The sequence below is a fragment of the Abrus precatorius genome, unplaced genomic scaffold (assembly GCF_003935025.1).
Source record: "Abrus precatorius isolate BTA unplaced genomic scaffold, Abrus_2018 Scaffold11, whole genome shotgun sequence".
In the NCBI taxonomy this organism is placed as follows: Eukaryota; Viridiplantae; Streptophyta; class Magnoliopsida; order Fabales; family Fabaceae; genus Abrus; species Abrus precatorius.
In genome coordinates, this window is record NW_020874303.1 from 754119 (window position 1) to 772960 (window position 18842).

The window sequence follows — 18842 nt, forward strand, 5'->3', positions numbered from 1 at the left end:
TTTATTTTTTATTAAAATGAAATTAATTTCATATTTTAAAATTTCTTAAATCGTATTTCTAATTTTGATAAATTAAATAACTAATTATTTCTCTATTTTTATTTTATTATACAAATTTTTAAATATCGTTGTGTGATTTACATTGCTTTCGATTGTCCAAAATTATAAGAGATTAATGTATAACTTATGCTATTTTAAATTTTCTTTCAACATTAATCATAATCAAAATTTAAATTTAAATACTTCATTTACGAATAAAATATTTTTTAAAGATTTGCAGTATAGTTGTGTGATCTTCTTTCACTTTCTATATTATTTCTCGTAGGATACATATATAACCGCGTTATCTTGTATTCTAAACATTATAATTTTACAAAAATAATTTTAATTTCAAAAATAAATTTTCTTTTATGAAACTTAATCAACTAATTTTATAATTTTTAGATAGAACTACGTGACTTTGAATTCCCTATTATATCCGGATATATGTAGGAGCGAGAACTAGATTCGTTAAGTCAAAATAATTTTTAAAATAATTTTTTAAGGTATCCATTAACATTTTAATAAATAATTTGTCTTCATTTAAAATAAATAAATAAATAAATAATAATAATAATAATAATAATAATAATAATAATAATAATAATAATAATAATAATAATAATAATTGTTTAGGGGTTAAATAAATATTTTTTAAAATTAAGATGAATTTGCACAATTAATTTAAGGTAACCATTTTAAACAGATGTTGTAGGGTATTAATACCTTCCCTACACGTAAATGACTCTTAAACTCATTTTTGGTTTCAAAAATCATATTATTTTAAAAGTTTTTTTCAAGGTTTTCTTAAAATAAACTTTGGTGGTGACTCCTCTGATAGTTTTAGAAAAATATTTTTATTCTTGAAAGATATTTTTCTTAAACACGTTTTTTTGGCCGTACCGTTATGATCGCCCAGTTGCGACAATTTGTAATAATTTTATTAGTATTAATGGATATATTTTTATGTTTATTGTTATTGGATTGAGTCATAGTGAGGACCCATCTTATTATTAACCAAAAAGACCTGTTCTTTACCACTTCTGAGTAACTATTGCCCATTGAGGCAATTTTATCTCTATTTATTGTTTTCACTCATCAATCAAGAAAGCACTCAGTTATGGATTCCTCAATCTCAAATATTCCAGGTAATTCTAACACCTAATTCTATTATAACGATATTTATCATTTGTCATATTGAGAATTAGATTCCAATTTTTCCTTAGAGTGGTATTAAAGTGTAACATCCTGCATTTTGATTTAAATAAAATGAGATTTATTAAAGTATAATTAGAATATATTTAGTTAGAATTTATATTTTAAAAAGAAAATTAAAAAAATGTGAATAGTATCATATGAACAGTATCAATTAACAGTAAAATCGTGTATGTATAATGACCGCTGACGTCATCAGTGACATCATCCTGACCTCACGTACACGTACAGTACATGTGCACAGTATTTTCGGTGTAAATAGTAAAGTGGTGAACAATGTTTCTGACGATGAATAGTAATTTTGACGGTAAACAGTAAATTTCAAAAAATTTCTATGAAAACGGGGTTTTACACGAATTTTTCATTTCTTCACTCCTATCCAAGGTTCTCAAATGTTCTAAGGCTATATCTCACCATATTCTCTCATACTAAACCCTCATAAACTTAGATTTCTCTTCAGATATGTGATTTTATGTCCGTTCTAAAGGATTTGAAGTAAGTTTCTTCAAGTTTGAAGTTAGATTTATTGTTCGTTTCTCTTCTTCTTCTTTTTCTTATAGATGTTCATGGTGTTCTTAGGAAAAACTTCGTTCTAGAGTTAAATCTTCGGTTAAACTTTGTAAAAGCTCTGTTTTGAGGTAAGTGAGCTCTACTTATCATTTTGCTATGTTTATTACTTGTATTCTCATAGATCTTGTCATATTTGTGATTATATGTGAAATAATCTTTATTTTATGAAAAAATAATTGGTAAAAAGTGAGAATAATTGGTTGTTTATGTGATTTTATGATGAATACATAGTGAAAATATGTTGTTATGTTCAAATAGTACATGATAAGGTATATTGAGGATGATTGATATGGTTTTATGATTTTGTGATATGAAATATACAAAGAGATGAATGTTTCATGTTTGAATATGTTGTGGTTCACGTAAAAATGATGTGTATTGTGAATATGTCATGGTTTGATATATATGATGAAAATTATGTGTAAAACTATGAGAAATGGCATACGTGAACATGTGAATACATCATATCCTTTTCCATGGCATATTCACAATACATATCATTTTTACGTGAACCACAATATATTCAAACATGAAGCAATCATCTCTTTGTATATTTCATATCACAAAATCATAAAACCATATCAACCATCCTCAATATACCTTATCATGCACTATTTGAACATAATAACACATTTTCACCATGTATTTATCATAAAATTACATAAACAACTAATTATTCTCACTTTTCACCGATTATTTTTCATAAAACAAGGATTATTTCACATATAATCACAAATATACAAGATCTATGAGAATACAAGTAATAAACATAGCAAAATGATAAGTAGAGCCCCTTACCTTAAAACAAAACTTTTACAAAGATTTAACCAAAGATTTAACTCTAGAACGGAGTTTTTCCTAAAAACATCATGAATATCTATAAGAAAAAGAAGAAGAAGAGAAACGAACGGTAAATCTAACTTCAAATTTAGAGAAATTTACTTGAAATCCTTTAGAACGGACATAGAATCACAGATCTGAAGAGAAATATAAGTTTATGAGGGTTTAGTATGAGAGAAAATGGTGAAATATAGCCTTAGAACCTTTGAAAACCTTGGATAAGCGTGAAGAAATGAAAATTTTGTGTGAAACTCCCTTTTTATAGAAAATTTTTAAAATTTACTATTTACCACCAGAATTACTGTTCATCACCAAAAATATTATTCATTGCCTTACTGTTCATGCCAAAAATACTATTTGCAGGCACTGTTCATGCCAAAAATACTATGCATGTGTACTATACAAAGACTATATACGTACGTGACGTCAGCTATAATGTTTGTACACGGTCTTACTGTTCACACGCAATTTTACTATTCATCGACACTGTTCATACAGCACTGTTCACATTTTTTTAAATATAAATTCCAACTAAATATATTCTAATTATCTTTAATAAATCTCATTTTATTTAAATCAAAGTGCAGGATGTTACACAAAGCCTGTTTAATTCTGATATGTCAGTGGTATTATGGTTGTTAAAAAATATATATTCATACATACCATGATCTTTAATAACTCAATTTAAGATTTTAAGTTTTATTTGATTCATCTCGAAATTGATGTGGGACCTTTGTTATTAGTAATATTGTGGATAAATTAACATAAACATTTTATTAGTAATATTGTGAATAAATCAACATAAAAATCATCTAAAACATATTAGTGTATAAAGAGAAATTTAGTTTTGAAATTATGTACCCTAACTTTTGAATCCAATTCAAATTTGAAAAATCCTAATCTATAAATAAGTTTATAAATCTGTTTCAATTCCTTAGGCCTTGTATAGAGTAGGAAGTTTCAAATCTTTCAACATCAAAGTCATGAATTTTCATTAAGTATTGAGGGAGAAACCGTGAAAAACCTCAAAACATGATAAGTGGATTCATTCTAATAAAATATGTCTAGTACTTATGAAGTTCATAGTTCTGGAGATGAGTAGTGCTAAGAAATAAGTTTAGTCACAAAATTTGTCGCAAATATATTAGTGACAGATTCTTTAGCAAAAATCCGTCATAAAATTGTGAAATTTTAATAATGTCTTTGTGTAAGAAACTTAAGAAATTTGATAAGACGAAAAAAACTTAATAGCTTTCATTGTTGACAAAGACAATTACTCATACCACCTTGAGTCTAATCTGGATAATTCTAACACTTAATTATATTCTATTGACTGTTTAACATTTGTCATATTGAGAATTAGATTCTAATTTGTCCTTCACTAAATTCATGAGATATTTTTCATTGGGGTTAGGTTTAGTTTATTTGACTAAAATGTTTACTCAAGATTAAGATATAATTGGTATAACTCTAGATGATATTAAGTAAATTATTTGACTATTAGATCTTACTTAATATTATTATTGAAGTATTCCTAATTAAATATTAAATATTATCACAATATATTATGTAAAGACTCATATATAAGTGGATCGATGATCCAATCTCATGAATAATGATATGAGATATCAAATTCTCACATAAATAAACAAAAGTAATAATATATTATCAACCATCGAAACATTACATGAGTGTTATAAATAGTTTACAATGTGATAGTGATATATGTGATTCTTTGATCTAAAGTTAGTAATTCCTCTTTTATGTTTAAATTAAATCAAACGTCACCTACAATAAGATTATTTTAAAGTTGGAAGTTAGATATAAAATAAATCCTATGGAAAGAATGTGAATAATTTAAATAAAATTTGTTTTTCTATGTAATATGAATAATATCTACAAAACTTTTTGATAGAGTTAGAATATAAAATGTTTGATTATGTTAAATATTTATTTTAGAAAAGTCTAATTAAGGATAAAAGAAACAAAATTGAACTTTATAAAGTGACACATTTCATATCTTATATTTAATTGGATATATGGACAGATGAACTAACCATATGATATATATTATCATAGAAATATGTTATATTATTTTAGTAACATTCGTATTTAGAAGTAGAAATATATTATATTGTTTTAGTAACATTCTTAGTATTTAGAAGCTATGCATCACTTAGAAGTCACTTATTGTTTCTTTTATCAAATATAAATAGTTTATACTTAATATCGTAAATTAAATATTAAAAGAACCACAATGACCATATACAATAAACAAGTTAATTAAAGAAATCAAATTATAAGGAACCTAAAATTGAACTACATTTATTGAAACTTTTTCTTTTATAAAAGAATTTTAGATGTATAGCTCTAATTGTGTGATTTGATTTTCTCTTGCAACTATTAACATAGTAATGACGAAGAACTTCTAGTGAGTTATTTGTGTAAATACTCTAAGAGACACATTTCTATAAATACACACACAAATGTAAAATGTAAATCTTACATGAGTATTTAAAATCATTGTATTTTGTTACCATTACCATTATATGATTGTTGTCTTATATTTAAGACTAAAACTAGTACTTGTCACCTCTCCCAACAATTATTAAGTAATGTAAATTTTTTTAATATAATAAAAAAATATTAATAATCTCTTATTAAATAATATTTTTAGAGAAATATTATAATACACTGCATAAGAATAATTCTTTTTTTAAGAATATTATTTATTATAAGCAAAAATTTATTAAAAATTATATTAGTTTTATTACTCTTAAGTTAAGGACTTTATTAATACTTTTATAACTTTTAACAAATTTTAAATAATAATTAAGATTATGATAAAAAATATATATGCTAAAATATATATTTCTCTTATTTTTTATATTTCTTTGTCATTATCAATTTAATATTTGTTTTTAGGTTCACATTTCATCTTATATGCAATACAATCATGGAAGATTATTAATAGATAAAGATGACATCGACTCCACCAAATTAACTATCATATTTATCTATTGTAAAATATTTTTCATGTTTGTAATAATTGCAAAAGAAAGTGATTCAAATGAAAATAATAACAAATATTGTAGTATGGTCAAACTCTAAAACAATAAACTAAGACAAGAAAAAAAATGAGACAAATTTAATTACATAATCTCTTTGATTCCAAATTTCTTTCTAACTCACATAATACATGTTATTGTGTTGAACAAAAGAAATTATAACAATTTTCAAGTATAATTAATACATTAAAAAAATTGAAATATTTCTTTATCATTATCGATTATATTACAATATTCTCTTAAAAAGTTTAAAGTTGAAAAACTAGAAAAGAAATCTACCATTTTTTTTTTTTTGCAAAAATATTAAACTTTTCATTTTCAAATTTCTATCATTATCACATCTTATGAAAATTATAGAAATACTCTTTTTATTTTGTGATTTTTTATGAAAGACTTTAAATACATCAAAAGACTCCCTTTTATGTGCAAAGAAGAAAACCTATGCAAATTTAGTATAGGCATATATTATGACTAATCTATATTTTTTATCACCTATACACAAAATTCAAATGGGACCAGATAAGTCTATATGTAATAATTCAAGTAGTTGAGAGGGACCAAATAACTTCACTACGCCAAAAAGAGATGTAGGAGTTACAATTTCACTTTAACTTAGAAAGCTTTTAGAATTGTTTTAAAATATTGTGCTATATAATGTGTTGCATTTAAGAGAATAGTTAAATAAATACTTTCAAATAATAATTTTTCTATGATTTATTTCTCTACATTTGTAGATCAAAATAAGAAAGGTTAAACAATTGAGGATTGATTCTCTAATTTAAGTACAATAATTGAAGTTTGAGATTTTATTCTTAATCGAATTTGAATATATTTTGTCTCTTATTTATAGTTATGTTTTTAGGTTTTGTATGGTTTTTAAATGTGCATACTTTATTATATTTGAATTTCACAACTACTTTTAATACATAATTAACAAAAAACATTTAATCATGCTTAATTTTATAGATAAAATTTCAAAATGTATTTCACATTTGAGTTACTTTAACTTCTTGTGTAAGTTTGATTAAAATTTGATATGATAATTGAATTAAGATTAAAAAATTTTGATTGACTAATCTGAATTCAATAAATACTTTTTATGCCATTCATAGTAAGAATTTTCTCTAATCTGATTAGTGCTTAAATCACTTAAATCAAACCAAGAGTGAAAATATAATTTAAATTTAATAATTAGTAACCTATGATAGTTTTGTTATTTAATTGTAAAAAATTGATCTATTCGTCATTATTATTATATATAGAGAATTAAGTAAATACTTTGTTATTTAATTAAAAAATTTAAGAGAGAAAATTTAAATATTTATTTATAAAAATTACATTTATTCTTTTTATTTTTTAATTAAATAAAAAATATAAATACTCTTCTTTGTACAAAATGTAAAGATATAGTACCTTTGAAACTTTCTATTTATCTGGATGATATATATATATATATATATATATATAAATTTTTTTACTTTTAAATTACTAAAATATGACTTTTTAGAGAAATTACAAATTTATATATTCAATGAATATAAAATATATTATTATCTTAAAAACAACAAAATTAAGAATACTTGAATATCATTGGAAAACTGTAAATTGGGCAAAGAATCATATTAATAAGATGATTAGGGTCTTATTATATTTACGTTTAAACTTTAATATATTATTAATAAGAATACTTGCGACAAAATTAACTTGACGTTGTATATGAATAAATAGAGATAATAAATAGCCCATCATCTTCAAGCACAACCCTAGATAAGTGAAAACGAAAACCACCTATTGATCATATGGTAAACTTCCTTGGGCTTGAATATCTGGGCCACATGTCCAGCGCCCTGTGTTAGAATCACAAAAGATAGATATGATCAAGTTTATCACATTTCACAGAGAAATTGCTAATTAAATTGGTATATATATATACATGTACTTGCCTTCACGATCACGTATGTGAAGTAGTGGTCTTCTTTCATATTGTAGATTTCTGTGTATCTATGTTAAATATTTCAAGGAACATATAATTAATATAATGGCACACAGTTTCCCTTATGTAAATTTTTAAATTATTTTGAATCTTTATGTTTATATTTATAAAATTTCTCTTATTATTATTTGTATGAAATTCATAAAGAAAAGATATATAACAAAAAATCATATGTAAATCTTTAGAATTTGTTATTAAATCTTTAATTAATTTAAAAATATATTTTGAAAATTAAAAACTTAAAATTTAAACTAAATTTTACCACCTAATTTATCCTATTTATGAAAATTTTCCAGTAGTGTTTAGATGGAGCAGCATTTTACGTTTAATGGGAAATACATAACATTTGAGTTGCAAAAAAGAGAGCTGAATTAGCAATACCCAGCCACTTGACCCTCAACAAACCATGCACGCCACTTGTCACGTACGCTCATGTTGAACGATTTGATCCATTTTTGGGTTCCGAGGTGCGGCACACCCAAGTCAAGATCAGCACTGCAATTATCACCTCAAAATTCTCATGTTCATTTTCATACAAAATAATCTCATAATATGGGTCTATTTAGATAAACAGCTTATAATAGTTTTTTAAAAAAGTGACTTATGTCATGTATTTAATTATAAAATTTATTAGGATAAAATAAAACAAATTATTTTGATAATTTATAAAAAAAATTATTGAAGTAAGAAAGAAATAAGCCAATAAATTTAAAAAACTTATTAAAGGGTTGTACAAGTTACATCATGGTATATATAATTTCATTTTACATAGACTAATAAAAATTTGTTTATAAGAAATTAAATAAAAACTGATAGGATTTTAACACGATATCTTAATCTCATTAATCCACTTATGATAGAAGTTATCTGCACTGAAAAGAATTATCGTTAGAAGTAAATTACCAGTAAACGAGAGCTTGGAGGTTGGCATTAGTGAGATTCCGATAATATTCAACTGTGTTTAGCCAAGTTTTGGTGTATGCCACAGTTCTGTTGCATCTCAAGAACTCCCCCTTAGTTCCCTATTTTTGGATATATAGCATTATTCAATTAATTGCCTAACTCCATCAACAACTTCAATTGATTACTCCAATTGCAATGCAGCATTACCTCTCTTATATGAAGGGCCTTCCTCACATTTTCATCGTTTGCCCACACGTCAACAAGGATCTGATAATAACTCTAAAAGACAGTTGATAACTTCAAGTTAGTATAAAAGTTAAGATATCTTATTTGGTGTGTTAACAAATTAATGCAAGCTTATTTTATTTTGTTTATTAGTTAAAATTAGTAATTTATTTTAATACATGAGTATTTTTAAATTTTGGTTAAAATTAGTATTTTTAGTATTTGATGTGTCTGTTATTGATTATGAATGTTCTATTTTATTACATAAAAATAAGTTAAAGAAACAAGGATCACTTCCATTCATAGCATGTTAAAATTAACAGAAGAATGTTTAAATTGAGTTTTCTTTTATCAACAAATAAATTTATTAAAAGAAGTATAACAGATATTCCAACCCTTGCAACAATCCTGTGTTCCTTAAGAAAAGATTCATATACAAAGAAGGATTATAAATTCAATCCTAAAAAGAAAAATCAAACTCAACATTCCTAATTTTAATGCATAAATAGGATCCATAAAATTGATGTATGCAAGATTTTTTTAAAAAAAAGTTAAAAAAAAAGAAATCTGAAAAAAGCTATGTTCATTAGTTAATTATAGTAATAAAAAAAGTAAATTATTTTTCCTTTTTTTTTCTCTTCTTTTATAAGTAATTATTAAAAAGTTTAGCCAAATTATACCTACATTTTAACACAACCAAATAGACCAAAATTTTGGGAACCAGATAAAACTCCATACATTCTTTACTTTCCTCCCTTCCGAACATTCTTGCTACCAAAATCCTGAAATCTAATTGTCTAGAAAAAGATAATTTAATTTAAAAAAGTATAAAAAATTCAAAATTCAAAATTAAATCTAAATTAAAATTAATTAAATTTGTTTTATGATCTTAATCTTCATAAACTTTAAGCATTTAATGGAGATATATATTATATGTATTTAAACATTCCACATAAAAAATCAGTCTGAGATAGTGTGTGATGTGGCATATTCAGATACATGTAACCTGGACAACATAGACAAAGGGACATGCAATGCTGATAAGTGACTTGGTTCCCTACCTAAAATACATTTAGCTATATGTATCTCAGAGTTCTTGTATTTTCCTCTTTTTACTTTAGTTTGTTTAATATTATATGACATAGAATGTAAGTAATTTTCATTCTTCTATGATTAGAAGCATACCTTATATAAAGTAGTAAAACAAGAAGACATTCATCCTTGACCCAAACACAAAATGGAAAGTGAGAGGATTTACTTAACTCTACACCAAAATTCTGGAGGATCTTCAAATAGTTGTCGGATTTCTTGGTTCAAAACTGGCGTAGTAATACAGAAAGGTTCCATAATTTGTTGTATGTTTATATAACGAACAAGCTGCAAATTAATGGGTTAATTGAATACTATTCATGTTATAGCATGAATTATAGGATCACCACGACAACTACACCATAATGCACAACTAAAAGTGCAATACCTCGGAATAAGCTTCATAATCTGAGACGCACTTCGTGTTTTCTGGATCGATGTTTACAAATTCACCATCACAATTTTCATTAATTGACTGCGAAAATGTTTCTATAAATTGTTAGGTATATAAGGTTAGATGAGCCGTAGATGCAATTGGATACGAGCAATACATGAAATCAATCTCAAAATTATAATTGCTGGTCATTTTAATTTTTAAAATTACAGAAGAATATATATCTTTAAAATTGCAAAAATAATACTAAGTTAAACTCAATTCACGGATGTAGTTCAAAAACATAATATAAAGTTAAAGTGATATGGAACGCAAACACTACAATCATTTCCTCCCTTTTATATAACATATAACAGTAATGCTATTTTGATATCTAAAATAAGTATATACATTAAAAAAACACATACATTTTAACACCCTAATGTACTACATAGGACAAACACCTATTTTAAGTGTTAAACTAATATTTCTAAAAAAATATATGATCGTAACTATTCATCGTAGTGTCAAAAGTAATTTAAACCGTTAGTAAAGGAGTAAACTTTCGTTTTAGTATATAAAATATACTAATTTGAATAAAGTTAATTTTTAAAATTTTAAATTTTGATTTTTAAAATTAACAATTGTTAATCACGTTAATCTAAATTATTAAAAAAATGTTAAAATTAAATAATGGAGTAATAACATTTTATTATAGGCATAAAACAATGTCATTTTATAATCTTTTTAAAAAAAAATTATTTATTTCATCTTTTTTTTACCACGGTAAACTTACTATCTCTCTCTAATTCTTTCTTTCTGTTTACCTTCAAATCTCATCTTTCAACTCAACAAATTCAAATTCTTATAACTCAAACTTCATCACTACACTGAAAAAGAACATTACAGAAGAAAAGAAAAGTGAAAAAATAAAGAAAAAAATCTTGTTACTTATAAATGGTAAAAGTTAAAAATAATTTTTTTTAAATATTATAGAATAACATTATTTTATGTTTAGAGTAAATTAAGATGTATTACTGACAAAATAACATATCATTAATATACAATGCCCATAAGTAAAGTACAACTTTTAATATATAATAAATACTCTATTAAGACCTGTATTTATCTTAGCCATTCAACATAGTTTACCCATTTGAAATTAATCTACGTACTCAGCTGTCTAATTTTTTAGAATCAAAGTAATTGACAGTGACTAAAGTTAAGGATTAAATTTATTTATTTGTTTTGTTATATAAAAAAACAAACTAATCAATAATACTAATTTTAGAGACTAAATTAAAGTTTTGTTCAAAACATAACTAAATTCATAACTTGGTATAAAAAATAAAAAAAAAACAAACACCACAAAAATATTGTATAAAGATAATTGATTCTTTTAACAAATGGATAATTAGACAGTGACAAAGAACCTTATAGAGTTCTTCTGGTATAAGAGACCTTTGGTATGCATATAAAACTCTCGTGTTTAATTCCTGAATTTCGTCAACAACTGGGCTTGCGAGAAGATAACCCTAATGACGAAAGAGATAATTAGTTATACAAAAGCTCAGAAAATATCTACCAAATTAGAAAAATACTCCAACAACAATGTTTCTCTGTCTTTCGTACTTTGATGTTCATCACTGGCTCGCGTCTTGCTATGTAACCTGCTCTTCGAGGAAGCATATAAATTCAAAAAACATTTGGACTAATTAACGCCAAAATATGATTAACTAGTAAATTTCAAATTAAATTAATATTAGAATACAATGTAAAACATTTTTTACACTGTTATTCAATAATAGATATTATTATATTTATAAAAATTATTAATAATTAATTTAAAATTCATTTATCATGTATTCGGATTAGTTAATAGTATAAAACAATTTACATTAACAAAACTCTAAAGAATAATTGTCTACTACTATTTATAGTATTTACCTTCGTATACTTTTTGAACAAGAGGACCAGTAGGTGTCCCTGAATACGAACCACCACCAATGTAAAATGGATTTGAGCTAAACTTTGGATGATCAATAAACCACTGCGATGAAAATGAAACCCAGTTAAGGGAAGAAAAATCATATGCAAAAATTTAATTCTTCCGAAAATTTTAAGTGCCACCTTTGATCCAATTATACTTATAGATTTTTTTATATTAGTATAAGTTTAAAAACTCTTACTTGAGTTTTTCATTTAACTTATATCTAACGGATTATAATTTATTATTTTATTAATCATTAAATATAAATTAAATAAAAAAATCATATTAAATATAAAATTTTTAAAATTTACAACTTAGGTGAAAAGATCTGCTCTTAATTTGAATGCATTTGTCAAATTATTATATTTAGCCTTCAATATATTTCAAGATACAAACGTATGTTTGGGATCTTATTTTTGAGCTATAGCTTATTTTGTCTATAGGAAATTTTGTTGGCATAAAAGCAATGCACTTAAAGTATAGTGATAGTATTTAAATGAATAATGGTTGACCTTTTGTAAGAAGGAGTAGGAATGGTCTAGCCTTCTTGCGTTTGAGAGTAGGAAAATCCAGTGCCCACTGGCATATCTATGTATATCATATTCAACGAATGCGTCCATGCATGTCTGTTCAATTCAAGTTTTGGGAGCTTCCCACTGTAATTCTCATTCATCACTAAAGGCCCTGCAAAGTTAACCAAAAAACAATACAATCCAAATCCAAATTTATTTTTTTCTTTTTTATTTTGCATTTTTCTTGGTAATTTGTGCTCAAATCCTTATATTCTTTTGATATTTCTCGCCTATATCAATAGAAAATAGTTTCATGAGAGTGATAGTATTTGTTTTTCTAACCAAATAAAGTTTTTGTATTTCATGAGTGATAGTGTTTCTCGCCTAGATAAAGTTTCTGTTTCCAAAAATTTATAATTTTTTTATTTGATCTCTCATTTTTTATTTTTCTAAATAAATATTTTAAAAGTTATTTTTTTATATAGTCTCTTTATTAATGGTTTTTTATTTTTTTCTAATATATAACTGCGTAATATCCAACCTAAATAAAGTTATTTAAATTTTCATTATGTTTATATCTTGATTTCAAAAGTCATAATTTCATGAGTTTCAATTTCATTCAAAAATATGAAAAATGCGCTATTATTAATAATAAATTCCGTTCTTGATATATTCACTCAAATTATGTGTCAACTCAGATGTTATATATAAAAAAAAATGAAAAAAAGTTAAAAAATTACAAATGAAGAAATTAGATGCAAATAAAAATAATTTTTGAAGAACTAGATTAAAAAATAAAAGAACCAAATAAAAATACCTTATTTTAGTCGAAATAAAAATACTAACAAAAGTTGTTTCATTTGAGATTTTTTTATTTTCTACTTTTTAATTACAAAAATATCATATTATTACTTTTTAAATGTATAAGAACTAGTAAAAATACCTATACAAACATTTAAAAAAAAATAGAAATAAAGTAACATTTTTATAATTGTAAGGAAAAAATAGAAATAAAAATTAGAAAAAGAAGGCTGCTAAAAATTTGTTAAAATAAATTGAATAAAAAGATGATTTACCATTTTCAAAAAAGAATGCTGAAAGAGCAGAGCAACCTGGACCACCAACCAACCAAAGTAACAATGGATCAATGAATGGGTTTCTTTGAGACTCCACAAATAAGTAAAATATTTGCACTTGTTCTTCTTCTCCCACTCCCACGTATCTATGCAACAATAATTAACTCAAGTTCAAAACACTGCCATGGATCCACCATCTCATTTTTATGTATTTGTCTACGTATCAAATACATCCCTTAGCTAACTAAATACACATACATACGTATTTGTCGTGTATATAAAATATTATATAAATTAATGTAATTAATAGTTTCATTTCTCATACCAAAATCATGTATTGCTAACCAAATGGAACCCAAAGCCAAAGCTAATTGGAATACTCTTTACCATTGTCGTTTATCAAATGATGCAATCAATTTAAAATAAAGTAAGCTTCAACTATACGACAATTTTAATCTGTCTTTCTTTGACTGGAGTTATCAAACCCTGTGCTTAGTCTTTTTTGTTGTTATTGGAAGTATTGGAAAGTAATGCCGTTTTTTTTAATAAGCATGGACCACATAGAAAGAATCCCTAGTTTGTAGGCCATTTCTCTTCAAATTAACTTATTTTAAGGAGATTTACAAAAGTTGTTTCACTTGAAATTTTCCTATTGCTCAAATTGTTTTTCAATTTGAAGATTTGAATTTAGTTAATTTGGGGGGTTTACTTATTAAGTTCAATTAATTGAAGATTACTTTATTTTATTTGAAGTTTATGACAAAATCATTTGAGACATGCTTTGCTTTTTTATTTAAAACATCATACAATATATCATGTGAGAGCATGTTTTCAAAGAAAAATAATTAATCTTGAATATAAAATTGTAAATGAATGGGTTAATCCATCAGGTCAAGTGTGGGTCATCAGGATTTAATAAACAAAAATGTTAGTCAAATGAAATCTTTAAATAATTAAATATCTATATTTTAAACTTTCTCACTTAAATTGTGTATAATTTTGTTTTTTTATCTAATTAAATATCTATATTTTAAAATTATGAATTAATTGTATTTGTATCTCTTTAATTCTAAGTACAAGTTTTATTTTGAGCTAATAATCTTCTTATTTTTAAAATTAAGTAGTTTATTTAGTCTTTCGTTGAATTTTTCTATTCAAAACACCAAAATTTTTAAGTTCAAAATATTCATTAATATTTTTCTTAAACGTGTTTTTGCACAAACTCATCAAATAAATCATAAAATTTCATCCAAATATTACATACTGTGAAGTCTTACAAAATTTATCAAAATTTCAAAGTTTGTTTTTATCACAACTTTAAAATTATTTCATACTTTAAATTCATCATAAACTTCAAATATTAAGATAAGAAAGTAAAATTTAACAATTTAAGATAAAAAAGAGACTAAATCTATTTAAATTAAAAATAAAAGAACTTATCAAATTTAAAAAAATTAATAGACCAAAATCATATGTGGTTATGTTTTCCTTCACAGCTCACCATGAACTCTTCTTGAGTTTTTCTTATTTTCACTTTACTTGATTTAAAATAACCTACTCAAACCTAATTTACAAGGTTACTTCATGATTTCATTAAAAGCTCATTTGATGGTCATAATAAGATCAGAATGAATAGGATAAAAGTAAGATGATAAGTTTTTATCATATTTAATATTTGATACATATTTGATAAAAAGAATGATATAATATAGATATGCAAATAAAAAATAAATAAATGTGTAAAAAATAATAAAATTATTTTTTTCCTACATTGATAGAAATATATAAATAATTTAATATATATTTTTAATTTTTAATATATTTTAAAAATATATAAAAATAGAGAGGAGAGAGAATAGAAAAAAAGAGAGAAATAATAAAATAAAATAAAAATATTTTAAGAAAAACAATTGTTAATTTTATTCTTGTGACTCAATATACACTTAATTAACAATATATATGACATTTATCCTGATAACCATACAAGTCCTGAGCATTTGGTAATGAGTTGAAACGCAAAATATTCATATTCAACTCAACACTGCCTTACATAACGTAAACTATAAACACACGTTTGCGGCTGCAGGACACAAAAACAAACACAACATATCACCTTTTAAGTGCATCAAATCCAAAACAACCTTCTCCACACCACTTAACCACAGTAGAAACCAAAGCTACAACCATTCTAATCCAAAATAAAATAATTGATAATTTAAAAATTCACAATTTAATAAATACAATAAGAATAACAAATATATCGAAATAATAATAAAAAAGTGAACTTAGTCATACATTGATCCCCAACTCTTTTCAAAATCATAGTAATCAGATATATTCGGGGAAGAACAAAGGAATATTCCATGATAACAGAGACATGACATGACACTTAAGAAATATTAAGTGATAATAACAAATAATGCAAACAAAATATCATAATGCTTAAAATAATTAATTCAATTTCACGAGGCATATGCGCATTCCAACTCCATCTCATAATAATATAATCATAATGTGCTAACTTTTGGAATACTCCATTTCATATAAATTAAACAAATATTTTAAGACTGTACCAATAAAAAAAATTATTAATTACATTGTAAATTACAGTAAACAATAATATTTTTATATTAATATAAATTTAAAATTTTTTATATTTAATATGAATTTTTTATTTAATTTACATCTTACAGTTAAATAAAATAGTAAATTATAATTTATTAGAAATAAGTTAAATTAAAGGCACAGATTTAATATAAGAGTTTATTTTAAATTTATATATTAAACTTTAATTTATTTAATATCTTATAAATTAAAAAATATTTATATTTTAAAAATAAATTATTATTTTTACTATTTATTAATATCTGTAATAATAAATTATCATATATTCATTGAAATGGAAAAAGAAACGAACTCACCCAGTTTCAAGCTTGAATGGAAGATCACCCTCGTAACCCGGCAAGTTCTTCACAGTAGAACCCGCGGAAGCCATGTGGGGAAGAAGCATCAGAGCAACTAAGATCACACTGCCATATCCAAAACTCATGGCCCTGCACAGGAAGATTTAGTTGCTTTCATTCTATATTTTTTAATGTCAATAATGCTAAAGTTTAGATTTATATTATGAAAAACTATCGAAAATTTAAAAGCCAATTTAAGAAACTTTGTTTAAACGGTTAGATGATAGTGTCAAAAGTGAATCTAGAAACAAACAGAGAGATACATGGAAGATGTTTTGGCAACAAACACAAAACTCGTACTTCAGACACTAACACAATATAAATGGCTTCCACTGCAGTTACCAACAGATTCCTCAATTGGTTTATCTCTCTGTTCTCAATCTAGTATGTTAAGGTTTTCAAGAAAAACATTGCAGAAATTAATATTAAGAAAATGAGTGGATAACGAAAGCTTACCAGTGAGGCATCCTAGTTTTTATTGAGAAATCGTAAATGTTAGTGGCAGAAGAAGAACAGAGCAAAAGCCAGATACCATAAAGAGAGTGGATAACGAAGAATGTGCTGTTTCTTATACTATTAGATTTTTTCCCCTTGCATTTGGCTGAGTAATTTACAGCAAGAAAACAACAATTTTGCATTATTTACATTATTAATGTCGTTTGTCTTAAAAAGATGTTGGGCGTTGCCTGTCATTTTCAGCATCCTCATGTAATAAGTTTTTTGGATTTTATTGCTATAAATAAAAAGTAAAAATTTATATATCATTAATTGAAAATTTATTTTAAAAACCAGATCATGAATTGACCTAAAGTGACATCTCAACCATCATTTGATCAGTGTAATCAATTAAATCATAATTCAATAAATAATATTCAAACATATATAGGAAATAAGTTAACTCACTAGTCAATTCATGTTTTATATAATAAAAAATTGTCAATTCAATTTAGTTTATAAAAACTGTATATAAAATTTATTGTATTTTTCTATAGTCTGAACTTATTAAAAATTAATTGTCATCAATTATTAATTTTGTACTTTACGCTTATAATAAACATACCTAAAAATGTACAGAATATGTTTAAATATTTCCTTTTTAATTTATAAGTAAACTTAATAATTAAATTTTAACCTATAAGGACTTATCTAATTAACTCTGTTGGGACTTTTATTGTATAAAGAGAAAATAATATTAAGTATAATTTTTTAATATTGTTAATCTTTTTGTTAATTAAAATTTATTTCAATAATATTAAAATAATATTAACCATAAATTATTTATTAAAATAAAATTTAATTAATAAATAACATTATTAATATATATTTAAAAATAATTTATAAGTTTGATTCTTGATAAAGACCCAGAGAGCATAGAGAGATAAAAACACACTCCATAACACTTTTGTTTTTGTTGTTGCATTTTTACTTCATTTTGTTTTTAAATTAAAAATTTTTAAATTTTGAAAATGACAGGAGATCTCATTTAAGTAAGATATGTCTCGCTCAAGAAATAATCTTCAATTGTTAGTCAAGAGAATACAAAAAAAAATAGGTACTAAAATCAAACAAAAATATTTATAGAGATTGAACTAAATTTAGAGATATTTGAAACTATATATATATATATATATATATATATATATGTATATATAGTATGCATAGTGATGTTGAATTGAATCATTATAAGTTAACTCGATACTTAATAAAAATCATTTACAACAAGACTAAAATTATTAAAGACTCAAAACCTAATATTAAAAAAAAATGAAATCAAAATTTATTTTATTTTTTTAAAATCAAAAGTTTACTTAAGCTTTAATTTATTCTACCATTGATTATATATGGATTATCAAGTAAAAAATTGTTCCAGCTTATCTAAAAGAAAAAATTTAATTTGTTCTATCATCTTCACCATTATCATTAATAATGAAATATACAATTTGAGCCTTGTTGATTACTTTTATACACTAGTTGTTACATCTCATT

General features: G+C 24.2%; 2 protein-coding genes across 3 annotated transcripts; both read right to left on the reverse strand.

The window, feature by feature from the left end:
- Positions 1–7445: 7445 nt before the first annotated feature.
- LOC113856335 (serine carboxypeptidase-like 8) lies at positions 7446–12843 on the reverse strand. 2 transcript variants are annotated; one of them, XM_027488120.1, is made up of 11 exons: positions 12818–12843; positions 12263–12365; positions 11948–11985; positions 11749–11850; positions 10331–10417; positions 10117–10230; positions 8836–8907; positions 8629–8747; positions 8107–8220; positions 7676–7733; positions 7446–7579 (listed from the first exon to the last, which is right to left on the reverse strand). In XM_027488120.1, the coding sequence occupies exons 3-11, from the start codon at positions 11957–11959 to the stop codon at positions 7496–7498; spliced, it is 762 nt and encodes a 253-aa protein (XP_027343921.1). In that variant the 5' UTR covers positions 11960–11985; positions 12263–12365; positions 12818–12843; the 3' UTR covers positions 7446–7495. The 2 variants fall into 2 exon arrangements, with proteins under 2 accessions (XP_027343921.1, XP_027343922.1); XM_027488121.1 differs by having other exon boundaries at positions 11948–11990; positions 12818–12835.
- Positions 12844–16942, reverse strand: LOC113854155 (serine carboxypeptidase-like 1). The gene is made up of 3 exons (XM_027485031.1): positions 16815–16942; positions 13894–14039; positions 12844–12989 (listed from the first exon to the last, which is right to left on the reverse strand). The coding sequence occupies exons 1-3, from the start codon at positions 16940–16942 to the stop codon at positions 12844–12846; spliced, it is 420 nt and encodes a 139-aa protein (XP_027340832.1).
- Between the last annotated feature and the right edge of the window lie 1900 nt (positions 16943–18842).

Bases quoted from the DNA above. Each gene is read 5' to 3' on its own strand.
- LOC113856335 (XM_027488120.1), bottom strand. The intron at 10,231-10,330 runs GTATTGCACTTT...ATTAATTTGCAG, and splicing joins ATTATGAAGCTTATTCCGAG to CTTGTTCGTTATATAAACAT. The intron at 8,748-8,835 runs GTAATGCTGCAT...ATCCAAAAATAG, and splicing joins AGGCCCTTCATATAAGAGAG to GGAACTAAGGGGGAGTTCTT.
- LOC113854155 (XM_027485031.1), bottom strand. From the start codon at position 16,942: ATGAGTTTTGGATATGGCAGTGTGATCTTAGTTGCTCTGATGCTTCTT. The intron at 14,040-16,814 runs GTGAGTTCGTTT...ATTGTTGCATAG, and splicing joins CCATTCAAGCTTGAAACTGG to ATACGTGGGAGTGGGAGAAG. The intron at 12,990-13,893 runs GTAAATCATCTT...TTAACTTTGCAG, and splicing joins AGCATTCTTTTTTGAAAATG to GGCCTTTAGTGATGAATGAG.